The sequence below is a fragment of the Pantherophis guttatus genome, chromosome 1 (genome assembly GCF_059756535.1).
Source record: "Pantherophis guttatus breed Tessera chromosome 1, ASM5975653v1, whole genome shotgun sequence".
In the NCBI taxonomy this organism is placed as follows: Eukaryota; Metazoa; Chordata; class Lepidosauria; order Squamata; family Colubridae; genus Pantherophis; species Pantherophis guttatus.
The window spans coordinates 283,584,720-283,603,265 of NC_142063.1; the positions used below are offsets into that span (position 1 = coordinate 283,584,720).

The 18,546-nt window shown below is 34.7% G+C and overlaps 1 protein-coding gene across 3 annotated transcripts in view; it reads left to right on the top strand.

Moving 5' to 3' along the window:
- The window catches only part of CRIM1 (cysteine rich transmembrane BMP regulator 1), a 145,627-nt gene extending 128,224 nt beyond the window's left edge, over positions 1-17,403 (top strand). For 2 of the 3 annotated variants that reach the window (XM_034428173.3, XM_034428174.3), the window contains 8 exons: positions 889-1,010; positions 2,247-2,456; positions 3,976-4,191; positions 6,512-6,733; positions 9,449-9,643; positions 10,509-10,631; positions 13,592-13,779; positions 14,608-17,403. In XM_034428173.3, coding sequence (XP_034284064.2) covers positions 889-1,010; positions 2,247-2,456; positions 3,976-4,191; positions 6,512-6,733; positions 9,449-9,643; positions 10,509-10,631; positions 13,592-13,779; positions 14,608-14,784 — 1,453 coding nt within the window. In that variant the 3' untranslated portion in view covers positions 14,785-17,403. The remainder of the gene's footprint in view (positions 1-888; positions 1,011-2,246; positions 2,457-3,975; positions 4,192-6,511; positions 6,734-9,448; positions 9,644-10,508; positions 10,632-13,591; positions 13,780-14,607) is intronic. The other variant, XM_087883030.1, reaches the window with a different exon arrangement.
- The last annotated feature ends 1,143 nt before the right edge of the window (positions 17,404-18,546 follow it).

Sequence of the window (18,546 nt, forward strand, 5' to 3'; positions counted from 1 at the left end):
TCTCATTTGCTGCCACCTTTAATATATAGTGAGAACTCTCCAGTGTGATTCTACCTGAAGTCTAACAATTAATTTCTTCATATGGTTTCTTCATTGTTGTTTAGCCTAGTAAAAAAGCTAATATGTATAGGGAAGTTTAGGTTGGCAGTTGAGCTCAGAAATGTTCAAAGTATCACCTGACCTAGGAGAGAAGAAACCTGGAGGGAGAGAGATTTATTTTGTTTGAACCTCTAATAGTCTATAATTATAGGCTTTTTTTTTTTAGTCTGAGCCTCTTAATTTAAAGTCTGCATTTTAATTGGGATGTTGTGTTATATTGCATTTTAATGTTATAGTTGATTAATAAGTAGCTGTAATTCATATTGGAAGGGCAGTATAAAGATATATGGTAATTTGAACATAAAGAATAGGTATAGGGAATCTGCAGGCTTTTTTTAAAAAAAAGCATCTCATTATACTTTAATTTGAAAACGGGAATATTCATTACTTGTAGTGAAGAGCTACATATCAAGCTTTCTGCAATAAATGCTTTCCTTCTGTTCATCACTTGGTCACCACTGCATTAATTCATTATAATTAAAATTAAGCATTCAAACATATTAGGGTTGCTTCTGATTAAATTGAATAAGTTCAAGTTTATAATAGAGCAATTGTACGTTCCTTCTTCTTTTAGATTTCTATGTGTTTCAGCATTCTGTCCAAAGAACTATTATTTAATTTGATTATAAATATACATTAGATAGATATTGGCCTCCAGACGTATGAACTGAAAATAAGGTCTCAGTTTTTGTTTTAATCAGGTTATTCAACTTTCATTTATTTTCAAATAATTCCAGAACAAAATACAATTATTCATGAAAACTAATATAAATAATCTTCATTATCTAGCAAGAACAAACACGGATGTGAAATCTGTCGTTGTAAGAAATGCCCAGAGCTTTCATGTGGGAAGATCTGTCCAATGGGCTTCCAGAAAAATAACCAAGGATGTAATATCTGCAAATGTGCTGGTATGTGCAACTATTTCAGATGTATTTTTTACATTCTTTGACATCAAACACAATTAAAATAATGTTATTTGTAACCAGTCCCAATCTTATGTTCAACAATCCATTCATTTAATTGGCATATTAGTGAAAATCTTGGAAGTTTTGAATATTGGAGACTGGTGGATACATTTGGAATATTTAATACCTCATAGGCATTCTCCCAATGGCTTACATGGAGGAATGTGGCCAGTCACAAAGCAATTTATTAAAAAAAACCTTTGCTCTATGGCTTCAACTTTCTTTGACAGGACAACTGGCATACTTTCAAACAAGCACTAAACTAAAACAACGAAGTATTGTTATTTTTTTAATAATGCTTATAATCCCATTGGGTCTAAGGGAATTCTTGTAAATAAAGGTTAGCACTTTGTTTTACAGTGCATTTTCCTTATTTAGTTATATGTTGTGAATTAAATAATTAAAAAATAAACAAAAATTATTTTACTACAATAGAATACACTTCCTTATAACAGGGTTTATAAAATTTTAGAATGTGATTCATATATTCGTATAATTATGAATTCTACAATGTAATCAGTCCTCAAAGGTAAAATGTATGTTACTGCTGTCTACTTCCATGTAGGTTTGTATAAGTCTACATTCTCAAAAGTATAAATGCCTTAGTTTTCTGCATGAAAGATTACAAGTCTTCCCCATAATAAGAGAAGGAAACAATTGCACACTCTGCTACTTAAAGCTTTGATATTTGAGAAGTAGATATTAAGTTAGAAGTATAGTTAGATGGTGGCACTTTCTCTCTAGAAATTCATGACTATTTTAATATATCTGTAATATGCAAGTTAATAATTCCTCAGTGCTATAGACAGTCTTTTGCAAAAGAATTCACATTATATATTTTGAACTTATTTTCAAGTGTTTCATCATTGGAAACATTATTTCATTGTTATTGTTGTTATTTTGCTTCCCAAATTTTTCAGTTTTTCTTCCTATGAATAGTGAAGAAAAGCACTGTCTGCCTTCTGTCTCAGGTGTTTTGTTAACTTTTTCATGGTTTCATGTCTGTCTAGGTGTTATTTAATTTGATTTTAGACATTTGTATGCTGTCCTCACTAAAAATCTGTGCTCTCCATGATAGTGTTCAAAGTTTGTCTATAGTGTTAATATAAAGAATAAATATAAAAAATTGTCATTGTTAAAAATAATTATTTTAAAACATTGTATTTTTATCATGTACAGAGATACCAGCTTCCATAATACCACCTGCTAAGGTAGGGACTTGCTTGTCAGTAGATGGGCACCGTCATGAGAATGAAGAAAGTTGGCATGATGGCTGCCGTGATTGTTATTGTCATAATGGACGGGAGATGTGTGCTTTGATTACTTGTTCTGTACCCAACTGTGGCAATCCAACAATACACCCAGGACAATGTTGTCCATCATGCCCAGGTACCATTTTATTTTATTTTTTAAAAAAAACCTGCTTCTTAACTGTATTGCCCTTTTTTGTCTTTCCAGGGAAGATCTTATAAGTAAAAAAAGACTTGAGATACTTGCTAGATAAACCAGTTGAAACCTGCATTGCTTCCACATAATTGCATAAACTTTATAAATTAACACTTGGCACTAATCTTATGCATCCTAAACATAATAATTTTCGCTTTCAAAGGCAGAAATATTTTAGTTTTCATACACATCGTTAGTAATTTAATTGAATGAAGAGAATGCAGTCTTGGAAGTCCAAAGAAAGACTAAATACTCTTAAATATTTAGGCTGTTTTGATTGCCAAAAAACAGAGAGAAAAGTAAAGTACAGTTATTCCTGTAGCCATTCCATCTAGTTATGCAAACTGGAAGAAAAGGGCAAAGATCAGATTTTTAAAATCAGATTTGAATTGCAGGTCAGAATCAGTTTGAAATCAATGAATCAGGGATAAAACTGAACCTTGTGGATAATCCATATCTTTGTATAATATATATAGATACTTATCACTGTGTAACTTCTGTTACCTTCCTATAGCCACATATCAAACCAGGGGTCCCCAGCAGTGGTGGGATTCAAAAACTTTTACTATCGGTTCTGTGGGGGTAGCTTGGTAGGCGTGGCTTGGTGGGCATGGCAGGGAAAGGATACTGTAAAATCTCCATTCCCTCCCCACTCCAGGGAAGGTTACTCCAAAATCCCCATTTCCTCCCGATCAGCTGGGACTCGGGAGGCAGAGAATAGATGGGGGTGGGGCCAGTCAGAGGTGGTATTTATCAGTTCTCTGAACTACTCAAAATTCCCGCTACCGGTTCTCCAGAACTGGTCAGAACCTGCTGAATACACCTCTGGTCCCCAGTCACCGGGCCATGGCCTACTAATACTTGCATGGAACCATCCCCTCTTCCCCTCACCTCTGGATTGCCAAACTGGCAAGATTGGGGATCACTGCATTAGACAAATGAGAAAGATTCCACAAAGTATGTGGAAATTGTATGATAGGTCTAGTTTTGGACTTATAAGCAGGCAAGAATCCAGTTTTGGTTTGCTAGGTGTTTTTTTGTTTGTTGGATTTATATCTCAAATACATGAACAGAAGTACCATACCTTCTATGGGACACAGATAGATCACAATATACTTTCAAGTAATCAGTTTATGAAATTATATCTATTTGAAATTTGTGAACTGGTCTTTACTCCATCTCCAAATACCTTGCTATCACTTACAGCGTTCAGTGGGCAATCCTGAAAATAAAATCTGCCTTTATTTTCATAGCACTGTATTATTATTATTATGTATTATTATATTATTATGTATTATTACTGGTTTATTATAATGGTACAAACCAAGATGTTTTAAAATGTGTTCATTTTTAAATATAGTCATTTACAATAGATATAGAAAACATTACTATAATTTGAATCTATATTTTAATGGAAAGTCAATTAATTTTCTATTTCTTTGGGGGATTCTATTTTTCACAGATGAATCCATTGCACAGAAGCCAGAAATCAGTGGTCCAACCATTTGTTATGTCCCAGGAGGAGAGTATTTTATGGAAGGAGACACATGGAACATTGATTCTTGTACCCAGTGTACATGTCATAATGCAAGAGTCTTATGTGAAACCGAAGTCTGCCCCCCTCTACTTTGTCGAAATCCTACACGTACTCAGGATTCATGTTGTCCCCAATGTCCAGGTTAGCTTCGTGTAATATATTTTAGCATATTTAATTTGCCCTATATCATTGCATCTCAAAAATAAGTATAATCAATAGTATTTGAAAAAAGTATTTGAAAGCATCCACAGTCCAGCAATGACATGATGAAATCCTTCATCAATCTTGTGTAAATTCTTGGGCATTAGTGTATCTAACATGTAGACAGAATTGAGCCTCCAAATATAAGCCTGCTCTTTTGAACTTAGACATGTCTGTTATATAAGATCATCCACTCAAACTTTCTAGCTCTTATCCTGTGTTTCATTATGCAAGTTCTATTAATCCTAATTATGTATTTTTCACTTTTGGGATTAATACACAAACATATTCCATCTGCCTCTTTCATACACATCCCACAGACAGACTCTACCATCCCCCTTTTTCTTTTCTCTCAGATCAGTTTTCAGTTAAGAGGCAATTTAATGTGGTTAAGGTGCTGGCCTAGAACTAGGAAGCTGTGAGTTTTAGTCCTCCTTTAAGCCTAAGAGCCAGCTGGGTGATTTGGGGCCAGTCACTCTCTCTCAGCCTAACCCACCTCACAGGGTTGTTGTGAGGAATATAAGAGGCAGAGCATCAAATACATTCATTGTCTTGAGTTGGCCAAAGCATATAAAAGTCAGGATAAAAATCTAAGACTAGTAATAAATTGTGCGTTTCCAGCAGTTCTTAAGAGCATTAGCTGCCTTTTCTTACATATACATGGCTATGAAGAATTAGTTTTTAAAAAAGTAGTTTCATTGAAGTTAATAAAATATTTCATGTATCAAACACGGACCAGAAGACTGAATGTTTTTCCTTGAGCATTTAAACAAGGTACATAAAATATACATTTCTAATATGTTACGTCTAATATATACAACTTCTTTACTCCCCTTTGCTTAATGAGATATTTATAAGTGACAGATGACAGTACTTACCAAGGTGGTAAGTTTCCCTTTCTACCTTGTGTTCGCAACTGTTCATTTTTCCTTGTCATAAATACAATAGTAACACAGTTCTTAGTTTATACCAACCTTCTACTTCAGTAGGTTCTCCTGTAAACTGAAGTACCATTTCCTTTCTCTTTCTACCAATACCACCACCCACACCTGTGTAGCAGCAGTTCTCTTTTATCTTGGTACAGGTGTGGTCCTTTACTCTTAAAGTCTTAGGGAACACAAAACTATTAGGAAGGAAAACTCCCATCAATAGCCTTGAGACTTGCCTTCTACACACAGACTTTAAACAAATACAAAAGCAGCTCATCAGCCTTTGTGCCATGACAATGGTTTGTTGTTAAATTCACCAGTCAATCTTCAGCAATTCTAGTTAAAAGAAGCTGTCATTATTCAGTGTTACAGGCTGCTATTTCCTCTTTAGTAATACTTAGAGGTCTGCCCACCATATTTTTAAAACAGTGTTATTACAAAGTAGGGGTGTGTATATGTTCATAAAAGTGAACTGGGAGTTGTTTAAGCAGATGTGGCTGCTTGTTATCTCCTGCCCAGGGGTATATGAGCCTACAGGAAGGTGAGACAAAAATTGTAGGGAGGGCCAAAATCATAGAGGCTACAATTGCTTTTTTCCTCTCTTTCCTTGGGAACAACTGCTTAACGCATTGTAAGCCGCCCTGAGTCTCCGGAGAAGGGTGGCATATAAATCAAATTAAAATAAAATAAAATAAAATAAAATAATAATAAAATAAAATAAACAGTGAGATGAAGCTCACAGCTATTGATAAATCAAACCAAAAGTATAGTTGGGTCCTTTCCTGCTCCATTTGCATTCAAGGAAAAATTTCTGAAGCATCATTTTCTGATAGCCGGGCATAAATAAATAGAAATATTTAGAATATTTCTAAATAAAGAGAATATTTTTCCTTCATATATAAGTTCTCTTGGTCCTGGATTGCCTTTTCCAAATATGATGTGTCAACATCCAGGAATCACTTGATCTCCACTTGTTCTGGAGGAAGGACCATTCAGCAGTAGCCTTTAATGAAAAATTATATTCTGAAGGATGTTGCTAGCTGCCAAGTTACATTGCTCAAAGTGCTTCTCTGCTTTCATGAAGAATAGGCCAATTCAGGAATTACAGAATCATAAGCACAGCAGGGAATTGAAAATAGAGCTCCACTTCTTAACAGCATTCCATGTATTCAAATACCTTACACAACCAAGCATTCCAATACTATAGTGGGAAGTATTTCCAATTCGTCTTCAGAACATCTACATATGTATTTAAATATGTATATGTAAAATAAAAAGTATATCTCTGCCAGTTCCTATCACTCCTATGCTCTTTGTGTATTTTTTTTTAGATGAACCTGTTCAGCCTTCCTTGTCAACCAATAAAAGCATGCCCAGTTACTGCAAAAATGATGACGGTGATATCTTCTTAACCGCTGAGTCATGGAAACCAAATGTTTGTACCAGTTGTATTTGCCTGGATGGTGGAATCAGCTGTTACTCTGAATCTTGCCCACCAGTATCCTGTGAAAAACCTGTTTTGAGGAAAGGGCAATGTTGTCCTTACTGTATAGGTAAGCCCTGAAAAGGAGAGAGAAGGATATTATTGTGACCTAGGCTTACTGAGCCATTACAAGACACAATTAGTCCCAAACAAATGTATTTTATTGTAACAGCTGAGAATTACGTTCATTCCCAACTGAGTCCCAATTAGTTGCAAAACAAGTATTTCGGAAGAAGTCCTTCGGGATAATCACCAATCTTTATCTTCTTTGACACCCTGCCAAAGGCCTTACTTGGCAAAGCCCCATGAAGTTCAGAAACAAACAAGAGATGCCGATTGGAAACAGAGTTAGCAATGTTGCTTTCCTGCAAAAAAGGCCCAAGTGCCTTTGTTTCTCTTTTAAGCCTTATGGGAGGAGCCAATCATCTCCTGGCCTTACTCCTGAGTCATCCCTTTTGCTTTAGCTGCACTTGCCTTCTGGCAGCTCTGCGCATGCGTGCATTAGGAACAGGCTCCTCCTGTTCTTCTGTCTCTCTGCTGTCCAACTCTGGGGTTCCAGAGTCCGCGCATCACTCCCAGATGGCCTTGGCCCCATCTCTGCTTTCAACACAAAGCCCTTGTCCAGGCCTTCCCCAGACTCCAGGACTGGCCCATGTTCCTCCCCATCCTCCTCACTGCCCAACTCCTCTGCCAGTTCCATAGGCTGCTGGCGGACCACAACAGATATGATCAGAGTGCTTTTTTCCCAATCTTATTTATAATGTTAAGATGCTGTGTCAATTTAGGCCTTAATTGTATTTTTTTTAAATCTGTGATACATTTAATGCATATATTGAGAACTATAGTATAATTATTACTGTAATTATACCATAGTGCTATTCTTTGTGATGAGGTATTACCATAGGCAAACATCATAGGTAATGTTGCATAATATTATGGTATTGTTAGAATTAAGTAATGAATAAATCTTACCAAAAGTAGATTTATCATACATTTGGGCTTGATCTATCCATAAAGGAAGGAAGAAATCTTACCTATCTTCTCCCTGTGTCATATAATACCTTGACCGCAAAATCATTATCTTATATTGTATTTTCCTTGTTTTTCAATTATGCCTTTCAAGTTTTTTGGAAGCAGTGATTGTATGTTTTGTTTCACTAGATAATGTTAACAAAAAGGAGAGGACAGATTAATACTGCTGTTTTCTATAGTTTACAGCTAAAATCATGGTTAATTTCAGTTAGAGTCATATTGGTTCAGGCCATATCCAGTGTTTTGCATTTATTGCATTATATGTGAAATCATTCCTTCAATATCCTTATTTCTGCTTTCTGCAAAGATTGTATACATAAGAACTATGAATATCTGGGAAAGCAAGTGATAAGATGTGTGCTTTGATGACATGATACAAATATTGTTACTTATACACATTTACATGTAAATTTAATGAAGAAGGAAATAAATATGTCAGGATAAAAATATAAGATCACAGCAGTTAGATGAGTTAGATTAGCATACTGTGTTGCAGGTGGTGCTGGGACTTCTTTAATTTCTTATTTTAATTATTAGCTAAGACATAAATTCTTCAGTGGTTGCATATTTTTCCATACTTAAGTGGGTTTTCCTCTGACTATATGTTGTGTATGTGAACTGTGTGTATTTGCATATGTATATATATAAACATACTCAGATATACATATACATACAGAGACATACTTAACTGGGTTCATCCTTTCTAACTTTCTGCCTAAAGCTTTTTGGCTTTCTCCTAGCAAAACTGAAATCACAAAAAGTGTTTAGAGTTTAGGCAATTGAAAATGAAAAACAGCTTATACTTCCCTCAGTTGTTATGAAATAGAGAATTTTGTTCCCATTTATTGTGACAGAATACAAAGTTCATATCTTGCATCTTCTTGTCAGTTCAAGCATGATCTAGGTGTCCCAAATGACTTCTTAAAGTAGAAAACTAATGATAAGATTTACATTCCAAACAAGTTTGCTTATAATATAGTTAACATTCTAATTTTATATGATTAATTTTAATTGAAAGAGTCCTTTCCAACCCATCCCAGCTCCCACCTCTATTGCAATACCTCCATATTGCCACTGTGTTTTCCTTATTAATGTATTCATGTGAATTCCCAAGGGAATCAATCCTGAATTTTATTTCCAAAGCAATTCTCAAAGCCCTTCACCTAGGAATTCATTTTATCAAGGGTTGCAAAGAATCTGCTTAGATATAAACCCAAAATGTATGAACTATAATATAATAATCGGTAGAGATATTCGATTAATGGAAGAATAACAATTGAATATAAAGTTTCAGAAATTCTAAAAATTGAGCATAATAGAAGATTATTCTTCTATTCTTGAGTCGTGGTAGCACAGTGATTAGAATGCAGTATTGCAGGCTAATTCTGCCGACTGCCAGCAGTTCGATTCTCACCAGCTCAAAGTTGACTCAGCCTTCCATCCTTCCGAGGTTAGCAAATGACCCAGATTTTGGGGGGCAATATGCTGACTCTATAAACAGCTTAAAGAGGGCTGTAAGGCACTGTGAAGCGATATATAAATCTAATTGCTATTGCTATTCTTAATGCTTGATCCTTTTTTTTCTTTTGCAAATATACTACTATTGCCTATTTCATTTTGATTAAGCAGATATTTGTAGGAAAGAACTGAGCAAGTTAAAAACAAATGAACATGAAAAGTTTAAGACCTGATACACAATCCCAAGCTTTCCCTCTTCCAATTATTGCATTTTTGTGGCATGTTCTTTCAACAGAAGACACAGCAGCAAAGAAGGCAGTATGTCATTTTAATGGAAAAACTTACGCAGATGAAGAACGTTGGGACATTGATAGCTGCACTCATTGCTACTGCTTGCAGGGTCAGACACTTTGTTCCACAGTTAGTTGCCCCTCTCTTCCTTGCGTGGAACCAATTAATGTGGAGGGAAGTTGCTGTCCCATGTGCCCAGGTAAGTTAGATTCTGGCAGTTTATTCAGCCAGAATCGTTGTATTTTTTTTTAACATAGAGACATTAAATAATCATTTGTCCAAGATAAGAGGAAAGTTTGGAAAGATAAAAGAATATATTTCCATTAAATGAAGAATTAAATAAAAGGCTCTGGCTTGATTTTTGGGTATCCAGTATTGATGTCAAGACTTGGATTCTGTCTTGTTTTTTCTATCTCAAAAAAACATGTCTACAGATAGTCCTGGGCTTACAACTGGTTACTTAATAATTGCTCAAAGTTACGATGAACTCAAAAAAAGCTATTTACGACCCCTCCTCAAAGTTACAGCTGCCATACCATCTCCTCAGTCATGTAATCACGTTTTCGGCCCTTGGCAACCGGCTTGTATTTATGACCAGTTGCAGCATCCTATGGTCACATGATCACAAGTTGCAACCTTTTTGCCTGTTTATGTATTTTGGCAGTTACATGGGAAACAGTCAAAGAACATCTTTAAAACAGTATTCCAAGACTTTATAGTTTTCAAATATTTTTGTTCTGTTTATAGATGCAGGAAAAGAATGGGTTTTTTTAACACGGTAATTCAAAAACCATCTCTTCTTAATTATCAGTGATAAGAACTGGATGTTCATAATGCTATTATCAGACATATTTTCTGCCTCTTTTACTTTATAATTTTATGCACCTATTTACACCTAGACCTCCGGAGAGCTTTAAAAAAATACTTCACTAATGTATTGCAAGTTTTTAATACATTAAATGTACAGTCCATTTTAAATAGCTTTTTATTTATTCACAAACTTTGTTAGCAGTGTTGGTATCTAGGTTAGCTAGCTTTCCTATAAGTTCCTTATTGTTTTGTAGAAATGTATGTACCCGAACCTACCAACATTCCAATTGAGAAGACAAATCATAGAGGTGATAAAGAACTAGAAGCACCAGTCTGGCCTACATTCAGTGAAAATGATGTTGTTCATATCCATAAAGGTAAACACCATTTAAATCAATTATCTCTGCATAAAGCAAAGACAACTTAGGTAAGCTTCAAGCTGTCATTTTCTTAAAACCATTTTGGCAATTTTAGTATTTTGAAAGGAACACCAAATTTCACTATAGAAACTTGGTTTTGTCTAAATGAGTTGAGCTATAGTTGTCTGCTGGCTGGAGATGAGAGGATATAACACATTCTCAGCATTAGGCTAAGGAAGGCTCCCATGGTCAGAACTTATCCAATAGAATGGCTTGTTTGAAGCAGAAGAATAGGATATCTGTTCACAACAGTTGTTTATATTTCAATCTAATATAGGACAGACAATCATTTCTGTAGCCAGGAACTGCCTTTTTGCAGCCTCCAGGAACAATAGAGACATGAACTTGATGCGGTAATTTCAGAGGGAGGGGGAAATAGAGGCAGGAATGCTTCATTAAATGTTGATGGGCTGTTTTGGTTTGGTTTTCCAGACACCCAAACCTCTCTTTAATAGATTTGTAATAAGAATTTTTTTTCTTATTTTTTAAAAGTGAAGAATTACATTGGCCTAAGTCAGCATTTTGACACTAGGTTTTAGCAATGCAATTTGAGGGGCTCCAGAGCTTGCAAAAATTGCCCGAAGAACTACATTTGGACCAAATGAGTTGGCTACATTTTTGCTGAATACATTTGTGTAGAGCAGAAATTTATTTATTGTACAAATCAATTAATCATGGTTATTGTAGAAACTGTTAAAAGACACGAGAGTCCAATATGTAGATAGCAAAAAAGAGGAGGGAAAAGAGTTTTCTCTGATTATGTAATTTTTTTCAAGAAAAAATGTTTATTAGAAGCTAGATTCAAAAATGCCCACAAGTAAGCAGAACATAAATAATGGCAACTCCTCTGTTACTTTCTTAGAATTTCCTGAGCTGGAGCCAAATTTAGCAATATTTGCTTAATGCAGTTAATTTGTCCCAGTGGTTTTGGTAGGTCTCTCCTAAGAAAAATTAAATCTGTATGATTAAGCCCAGCAAGTATTACATTAACTCTTTTTTAATGAACCCATTCTTTCATTACCACCTATTTATATCTTCAAATAGGCAACTTTCTGGACACTTTACAAGAGAAAGCAAAAATTAATAAAATAAAAGATCAACAAGGGCAAAAACATACATTCAAAACAGTACATTGTCTACAACAAATCTACAGAACAATATATATATATCAGAAACAAACAGCGCAAATAATAATTAATGGTAGTTTAACAGATACTTTTAACATAGAAAAAGGAACAAGACAAGGATGTCCTTTGTCTCCATTATTGTTTATCTTGACCTTGGAATTTCTGTTAAGTAAGATACGTGGGTCGGATAAAATAAATGGAATTAAAATTAGGCAGTATGAATACAGATTACGAGCATTCGCAGACGACTTGGTTGTTACTTTAACCCAACCATTACAGTCGGTTGTAGGTTTAATGGACATAATTAATCAATATGGACAAGTATCTGGATTTAAAATAAATGCAGGGAAAACGAAGATAATAACTAAAAATATGACTATAAATCAAAAAGATGAATTAGAAAGACTAACAGGATTTGAAATTGTTAAAAAAGTTAAATATTTAGGGGTCTATATTATGACATCAAATGTGAAATTATTTAAGCATAATTATGATCCGTTGTGGCAAAAAATACAGAGAGAGATGGAAAACTGGAAAAAATTACAATTATCCTTGTTAGGAAGAATAGCAGCAGTGAAAATGAATGTTTTGCCTAAGTTTTTGTTTCTTTTTCAAATGATACCAATACTTAAAAAAGATGAGAATTTGAAGATATGGCAGAAGGGTATTAATAATTTTGTCTGGGCAAGGAAGAGACCGAGAATAAAACAAAAAATAATGCAGGATATACGGAGGGAAGGGGGGTGAGGGATGAGAAAAATTGTTGTAATACTTGTTAAAACTTTTTAATAAAAAAAAAACCAAATCTACAGAACAACATCTTCATGCAATTTATATAAATCTTACATCCACAACTGATAAACTTTCTCCAAAGCACAATTCAGTGCCCTTCCCTCTTTAGTTATGCATGGCAGATATAATGGAATCTCCATAGCTTTAGGCAACGTCCTTGTGCCTCTGGGAAATCTGAAACCCTAGATCATGTTTTTCTAAGGTGTAAATTCTACACGGAGCTATATTTTCAATTAAGTTTCCCTCCAATTGAATGACTGCTTGGTTACTTAAACACCGATGTCCTGAATCACGACTTTATTGGTAAATTTTGAGACTTAGGCCATGTCATTTCCAGATCCGCTAACAGAAGCACACCATGTACTAAACTGTTATAATACTATTATATTTTTGTTTATTGGATTGTTTTAACCTATTTTTGTACTGGACTTCAACCATAATAAAGTTAATGCATATAAAACAATATCAATATTAAATAACAAGCCAACAGCACAATAGTAATGTATGAACCCTAATATAATTTTCCAGTGGATTGGCTGAAAAATCTGGAACAGGCAGGATATTCAAAAATAAATTAGCATCAGTTTCCAACTCCTATTTGTTTAACCAAAACAATAATAAAATCACTGTAACAGAGAGGTGGGCAGTATATAAATTTTATAAATTAAATAAAATTACATTTTCCGCTTACGTTATGCTGCAAAAATGAAGACGTCCATGTGATAAAAACTGAATTAATGTCAGTTCTAATACTGAAAACAAATTCAGTAGCACAACAAATGTGCTTGTGTGAACGCAATAGATTTGACAAACCTGAAGTTGCACTTGACCTAAGTAAAACTAACTTGAATCTAAATATTTCTTATAATATTACTTTTAGTTATGAACACATCATTTGGAAAATTTTGTTTCTCATGTTATTATGTATGATATCTCACCATGAGGTACTCCGTTATTTTATTTTTTAATTGGTAATGTGCTTATTTTTACATTTTACAGATATGGGTCACCTTCAGGGTGAATATAGAGAAACTAGAGGATCACAGCCAACTGCAGAAGCATCTCTTGATTCTCTTGCCTGGGTAACCGTACCCCTCTTAACAGCTCTAGTTCTTATAATTGCACTTTTGTTTATCAATCAGAAAAAGCAATGGATACCAGTATCCTGCTACAGAACTCCAGCAAAGGTAATGGACTAAATAGCATTCATACTGTATAAATAAGTAACTGTCTATCTTGAATCAGTTGAGCAGTTACACGTATAAGTAAATAAGAGCAAACAGTTGTGGAAATGGAGATCTGCAAGTGTCTTCCCTATGCGTTCCCTAAGGATACATTATCTGGAAGCATTGTTTCTTTGGAAGTTTAATTGCTTTCAGAAATCATGGCTTTTGGAGATTCGGGATTGATTAAAGGAAGATGTTTTCTTTTTCACCTAGCATATAGTTAAACTGTAGAATATACTGCCAACAGTTGGAATTATTGGGTGGTTTTAAAAGAGACAGAAAGATTCCTAGAGGATAGTTGTTTATTACCCCTCCCCCCAAAAACAGAGAGAAGAAGTGTTCAATACTGCAGTGTTGGAAGAGACTGTCATTCCAATCTGGGCTTGTAAAATGTATCATGTTGGCCACTGTGACCGAACACACAGTAGTAGGTGGCTTGTGGTTCTATCTGAAAGAACTCTTCTCATGTCCAATGCCCAGAAGGGTACAGTAACCATTTGCACAAGAATGTTCTTTATGCTAGGAATCATTCTAATAACTGAAGGTTAATTATAATGATTATAACTATCAGTTATTTTATTTGCATACTTTTATCACAAATGGAGCCCTGAACAGTGCAAAGCCGTAGTATATATTTGTGCTCCTGGCTTTTGAGTCTAAATGATATTGTAGGACTGAGTAGCTGAACTTTCTCTTGCCTTTGCAATTAAGAAGACACTGTTTAGTAGGGAATAAAAACATACTGTACCCAAAATGTTCATTTTATGTATTGTGTTTCTATCCAAACAGCCTTCCTGCTTAAATAATCAATTAGTGTATGTGGACTGCAAGAAAGGCACCATGGTTCAGGTGGACAGTTCTCAGAGAATGCTTAGAATTGCTGATCCAGATTCAAGATACAGTGGATTCTACAGCATGCAAAAACAGAGTAACTTACAAGCAGATAATTTCTATCAGACAGTGTGAGAAACTGCATCTCTTACCAAGAAGTTAAGAAGAAACAAAGGCTGAGTCTGCTATTCAAATAAAACTAGAATCATGCACTTGCTTAGTGGATTGTATTGGATTTGTGACTTCATGTACAGCTCTAAGACCTTGTTGGGATTGACTCTGATTCCTGCAGTGTGCCAGAACAAGCATTCCCACTTCTGACCAAGTGTTTTCCTGGAACCAAAGTTTTAAAATTTGTTGATGTTTTGCTTGTAACTTAGTAATCATGATTGTTTGGGAAGAGAAAACTGGGGTGAGCTTGCGTGGTTAGAACAAGAAGCTTCAAAGAATAGCTGGTCAGTTTAGCTTGGAGTCAAAAGAATATCGCTTTTTACTGACACTTCAAATTGCATTTATTGCAGTGAAGTATAAGCAGAACCCTAACACAATTCAAATCAGAACATTTGGGGTGCTTATGCTACAAAAGTAAATCCGTAGGATAATCTATTGCATGACAGGTGCAGGATAGCTGCAGCTGTATTTTTCTATCTGGTCAGAAGCTGCAATAGTGAATGAATGATACAGTAAGGAAAACATTAAAACAAAAAGGGCAAATTTATGGAAGATAAGTACAATCATACATTGTGCTGCTTTTTGTTTTTCATTTTGATGCTAATTGACCAGACTGGCAGTTAGCAAATGTATAATTCCTGAGAAGAGCACTGGATCTTTTGGAAACAGTATTGAAGGGGGAAGAGGAAAAGTTAAACACCGTTTGATTCCAGAACTCTGTTTGGGTGTGTGCGCGCGCATGTATGTGTTTCTTTTACTGTCTATCAGTTTCAGGTGGTTCACACACCAAATTATCTTTGAAGAAAATGATCTTGTTGGATGAAGATCTAGCTCAGATTCATTTTTGTACCATGTTAAAGGGGGGGAGGGGTTCTGTTACTGATTATGCAGACTAGAAGCAACTTTCATGCTAGGAAGCTGCTTAATTTTAATGTATATTACTCAAGCACCTTTTTGGAAGCTCAGAAAGAAAGATCATGCTTCTTTAAAACTTTAGCTTTATAGAAATATCCATGTAAATATCGTTATGCTTAAAAAAAGCATTTGTGTGTCTCTGCGTGTTTAAGTGTTTATGTGTATAGTATTTTATATATACATACACATATGTATATGTGTATGGATATATACATATAAAATACACATATACTCCTCCTATATATGTATATATGTATATATACAGTATATATATGCTATTTATATATACAGTATATATCAGTATAATTTTGTATTTTCCCTGTTGAATGTATTTTTAACTGAGATTTTACCCAGAACAGAAACACAGGCATTCCATATTATTACTTAACCTTGCGTGTGTAGAAAGACAAGATGAGGTTATCTCATTTTATCTAGTTTTATTTGATTTGGAAGTGTTGGGATGCAAATGAGCGTGTGTGTGTGCGTGCGTGCGTGCCCTTGTGTTTGCATACATATCCAGTGTGTGCACAATTTTAGCAGTAAGCATTAGTATCGCTACTTGCTACATTTCAGGGGGTGTGTGTGCGTTTGTTTTTTTATCCTGCATGGCCTTAAAAAGGCTTAAAATCCAATGCATTGGCTAGAGACACTGATAATGTATAGGCAGCACTCCTCAATTCCACAGAATAGCAGTATCTGCATTTGGACTTATTTCATAATAGTTGTTTGAAGCAGCTATTAAAATAAAGTCCACAACTCACTGAAGGTTTGTTGCAGCTTGACTTGTAACTTTAACTGTACACACAACTTTAACTTTTCCAAACAGGTCTTGGCACTTTTATACTAACTGCCCAGTTGTGTGTTGCCTCTTACTTTCACAATTGCTTGTCCTGAGACACAGATACCCAATATGTTTAATGTGAAAAGAAAATGTATTTTTTGTAAAGGAACTCTCAAGTATTGTTGTAAATACTTGGTCAGAGATTACTGAACTTTAAAACTGAAAAACCTAATTTATTATATGACCTAATTTATTAATCTGAAGATTATCAAATATCTTGTTTTAGAATATCACAAAGTGTTCTAGCTGTTTGTGTCAAAGAGAAAAGGTAATAGGTGTATCATAAAGGCTCAGTGTTTTTTTCTGTTATGAATTCAGTTTCCAAAAGAATAAAAAAAATGTAGCCCCTCTGCCCCCACCACAGCATTTTATCCTTAGCATAAAGACACTGAAACAAACATTACTCTCCCATTATTCAGATTCTGTCACGGTCAATCATTCATTCCTTTCATAAAGAGTAAACAGTCTTTATCGGAAAATTGTAAATGCTTGCTTTGTTTTACAATCAAGGCCATATTCTGAATGATACTTGCAGGATATAGGACATGGTGTAAAATGTTTTTTTTTTTTTGTTATTATTTTATTATTATTTTAAAGATATTATTTATCCTATGTGCTGTATTCATTACACTCTTTTACTTTGGTTCCTGTTGTGCTCTTGTAAGAGAAATGCAGATACAATTTTCTGAAAAATAACATAGATGCATATTATGGCACTTAGAGTGCGCTGCAATTTGGCAGGTTGCTTGTTTACTTTTTAAAATGTAAGATGGTTTCTTGTAATTTGGCTCTTGGCAGCACAATAAAAATTAACTTGATGAACTTTTCATTGCTGTGAAATTAGTTTTTCTGTATAATATTGTTCTCATTTCTTTTTAATTTTCCCAAATGTGTATCTTGACAAAGATCTTTCTTGCAGAACACAGAACGCTTGTTAAGGATCTAGCCACTTTGAGCTCTGTTTCATAATCTCAATTACCCCTATTCCTTCCCATCTTCTCAGGTTTGAATTCTCTGCCTCTGTATTCAGTATTACAGGGTCTCAGTATTAAATCCTTGTGGAGTGATTCCTTGATCTGTTTTTTTAAAGATGATTGTTCTGTTCTCCCTAAATTTACTCCCCCAACCTTGCTGATATTCTTGTTTAAGTGTGGAAATGTTATTTTGCTTGAAAAATGAGCTGATATTCTCAGCATGCAGTCTTAGAGTACCAGGGTGCCTACAGAGTACAGTAGTCCTCTGCTTACAACCACAATTGAGCCCAAAATTTATGTTGCTAAGTGAAACATTTGTTAAGTGAGTTTTGCCCCATTTTACGACTTTTCTTGCCACTGTTAAGTGAATCATTCCAATTGTTAATTTAGTAACACGGTTGTTAAGTGAATCTAGTTTTCCAACTGACTTTACTTCATAAAAGGTGATCACAGGACCCTGGGATACAGTAACCGTCATAAATATGAATCAGTTACCAATTGTCTGAATTTTGATCACATGATCATGGTGATGCTGCAATGGTCATAAGTGTGAAAAATGATCATAAGTCACTTTTCAGTGCCATTGTAATTTTGAATGGTCAATAAATGAACTGTTGTAAGTCGAAGTCAATCTATATATACATCCCTTAATGCTTGTCATCCTCATTTTGCACTTATATTTAAACTTTTTAAAATAGAAAGTTTTCCTGCATCTATCGTCAGTATATCATAGAGGTGGAAAGGGCCATTTAGGCCATCAAGTCCTCATTACAGACTTGGTCTGTTGTGGATGTTTGGGTGGTTTAGGGGTGGGGAATTGTGGTGGGTGGGAGTGTGTTTGAGGATTGTTATGTGTGTTTGAACCTGGTCTTTGGGTGTTAAGTGAATTTCGTTGTATGGGTATACTGTGTATACATGTACAATGACAATAGTTATTATAATTATAATTATAATATTAATTCAGGATCCAAATTAAAGCATCCCTGAAAGTTAACT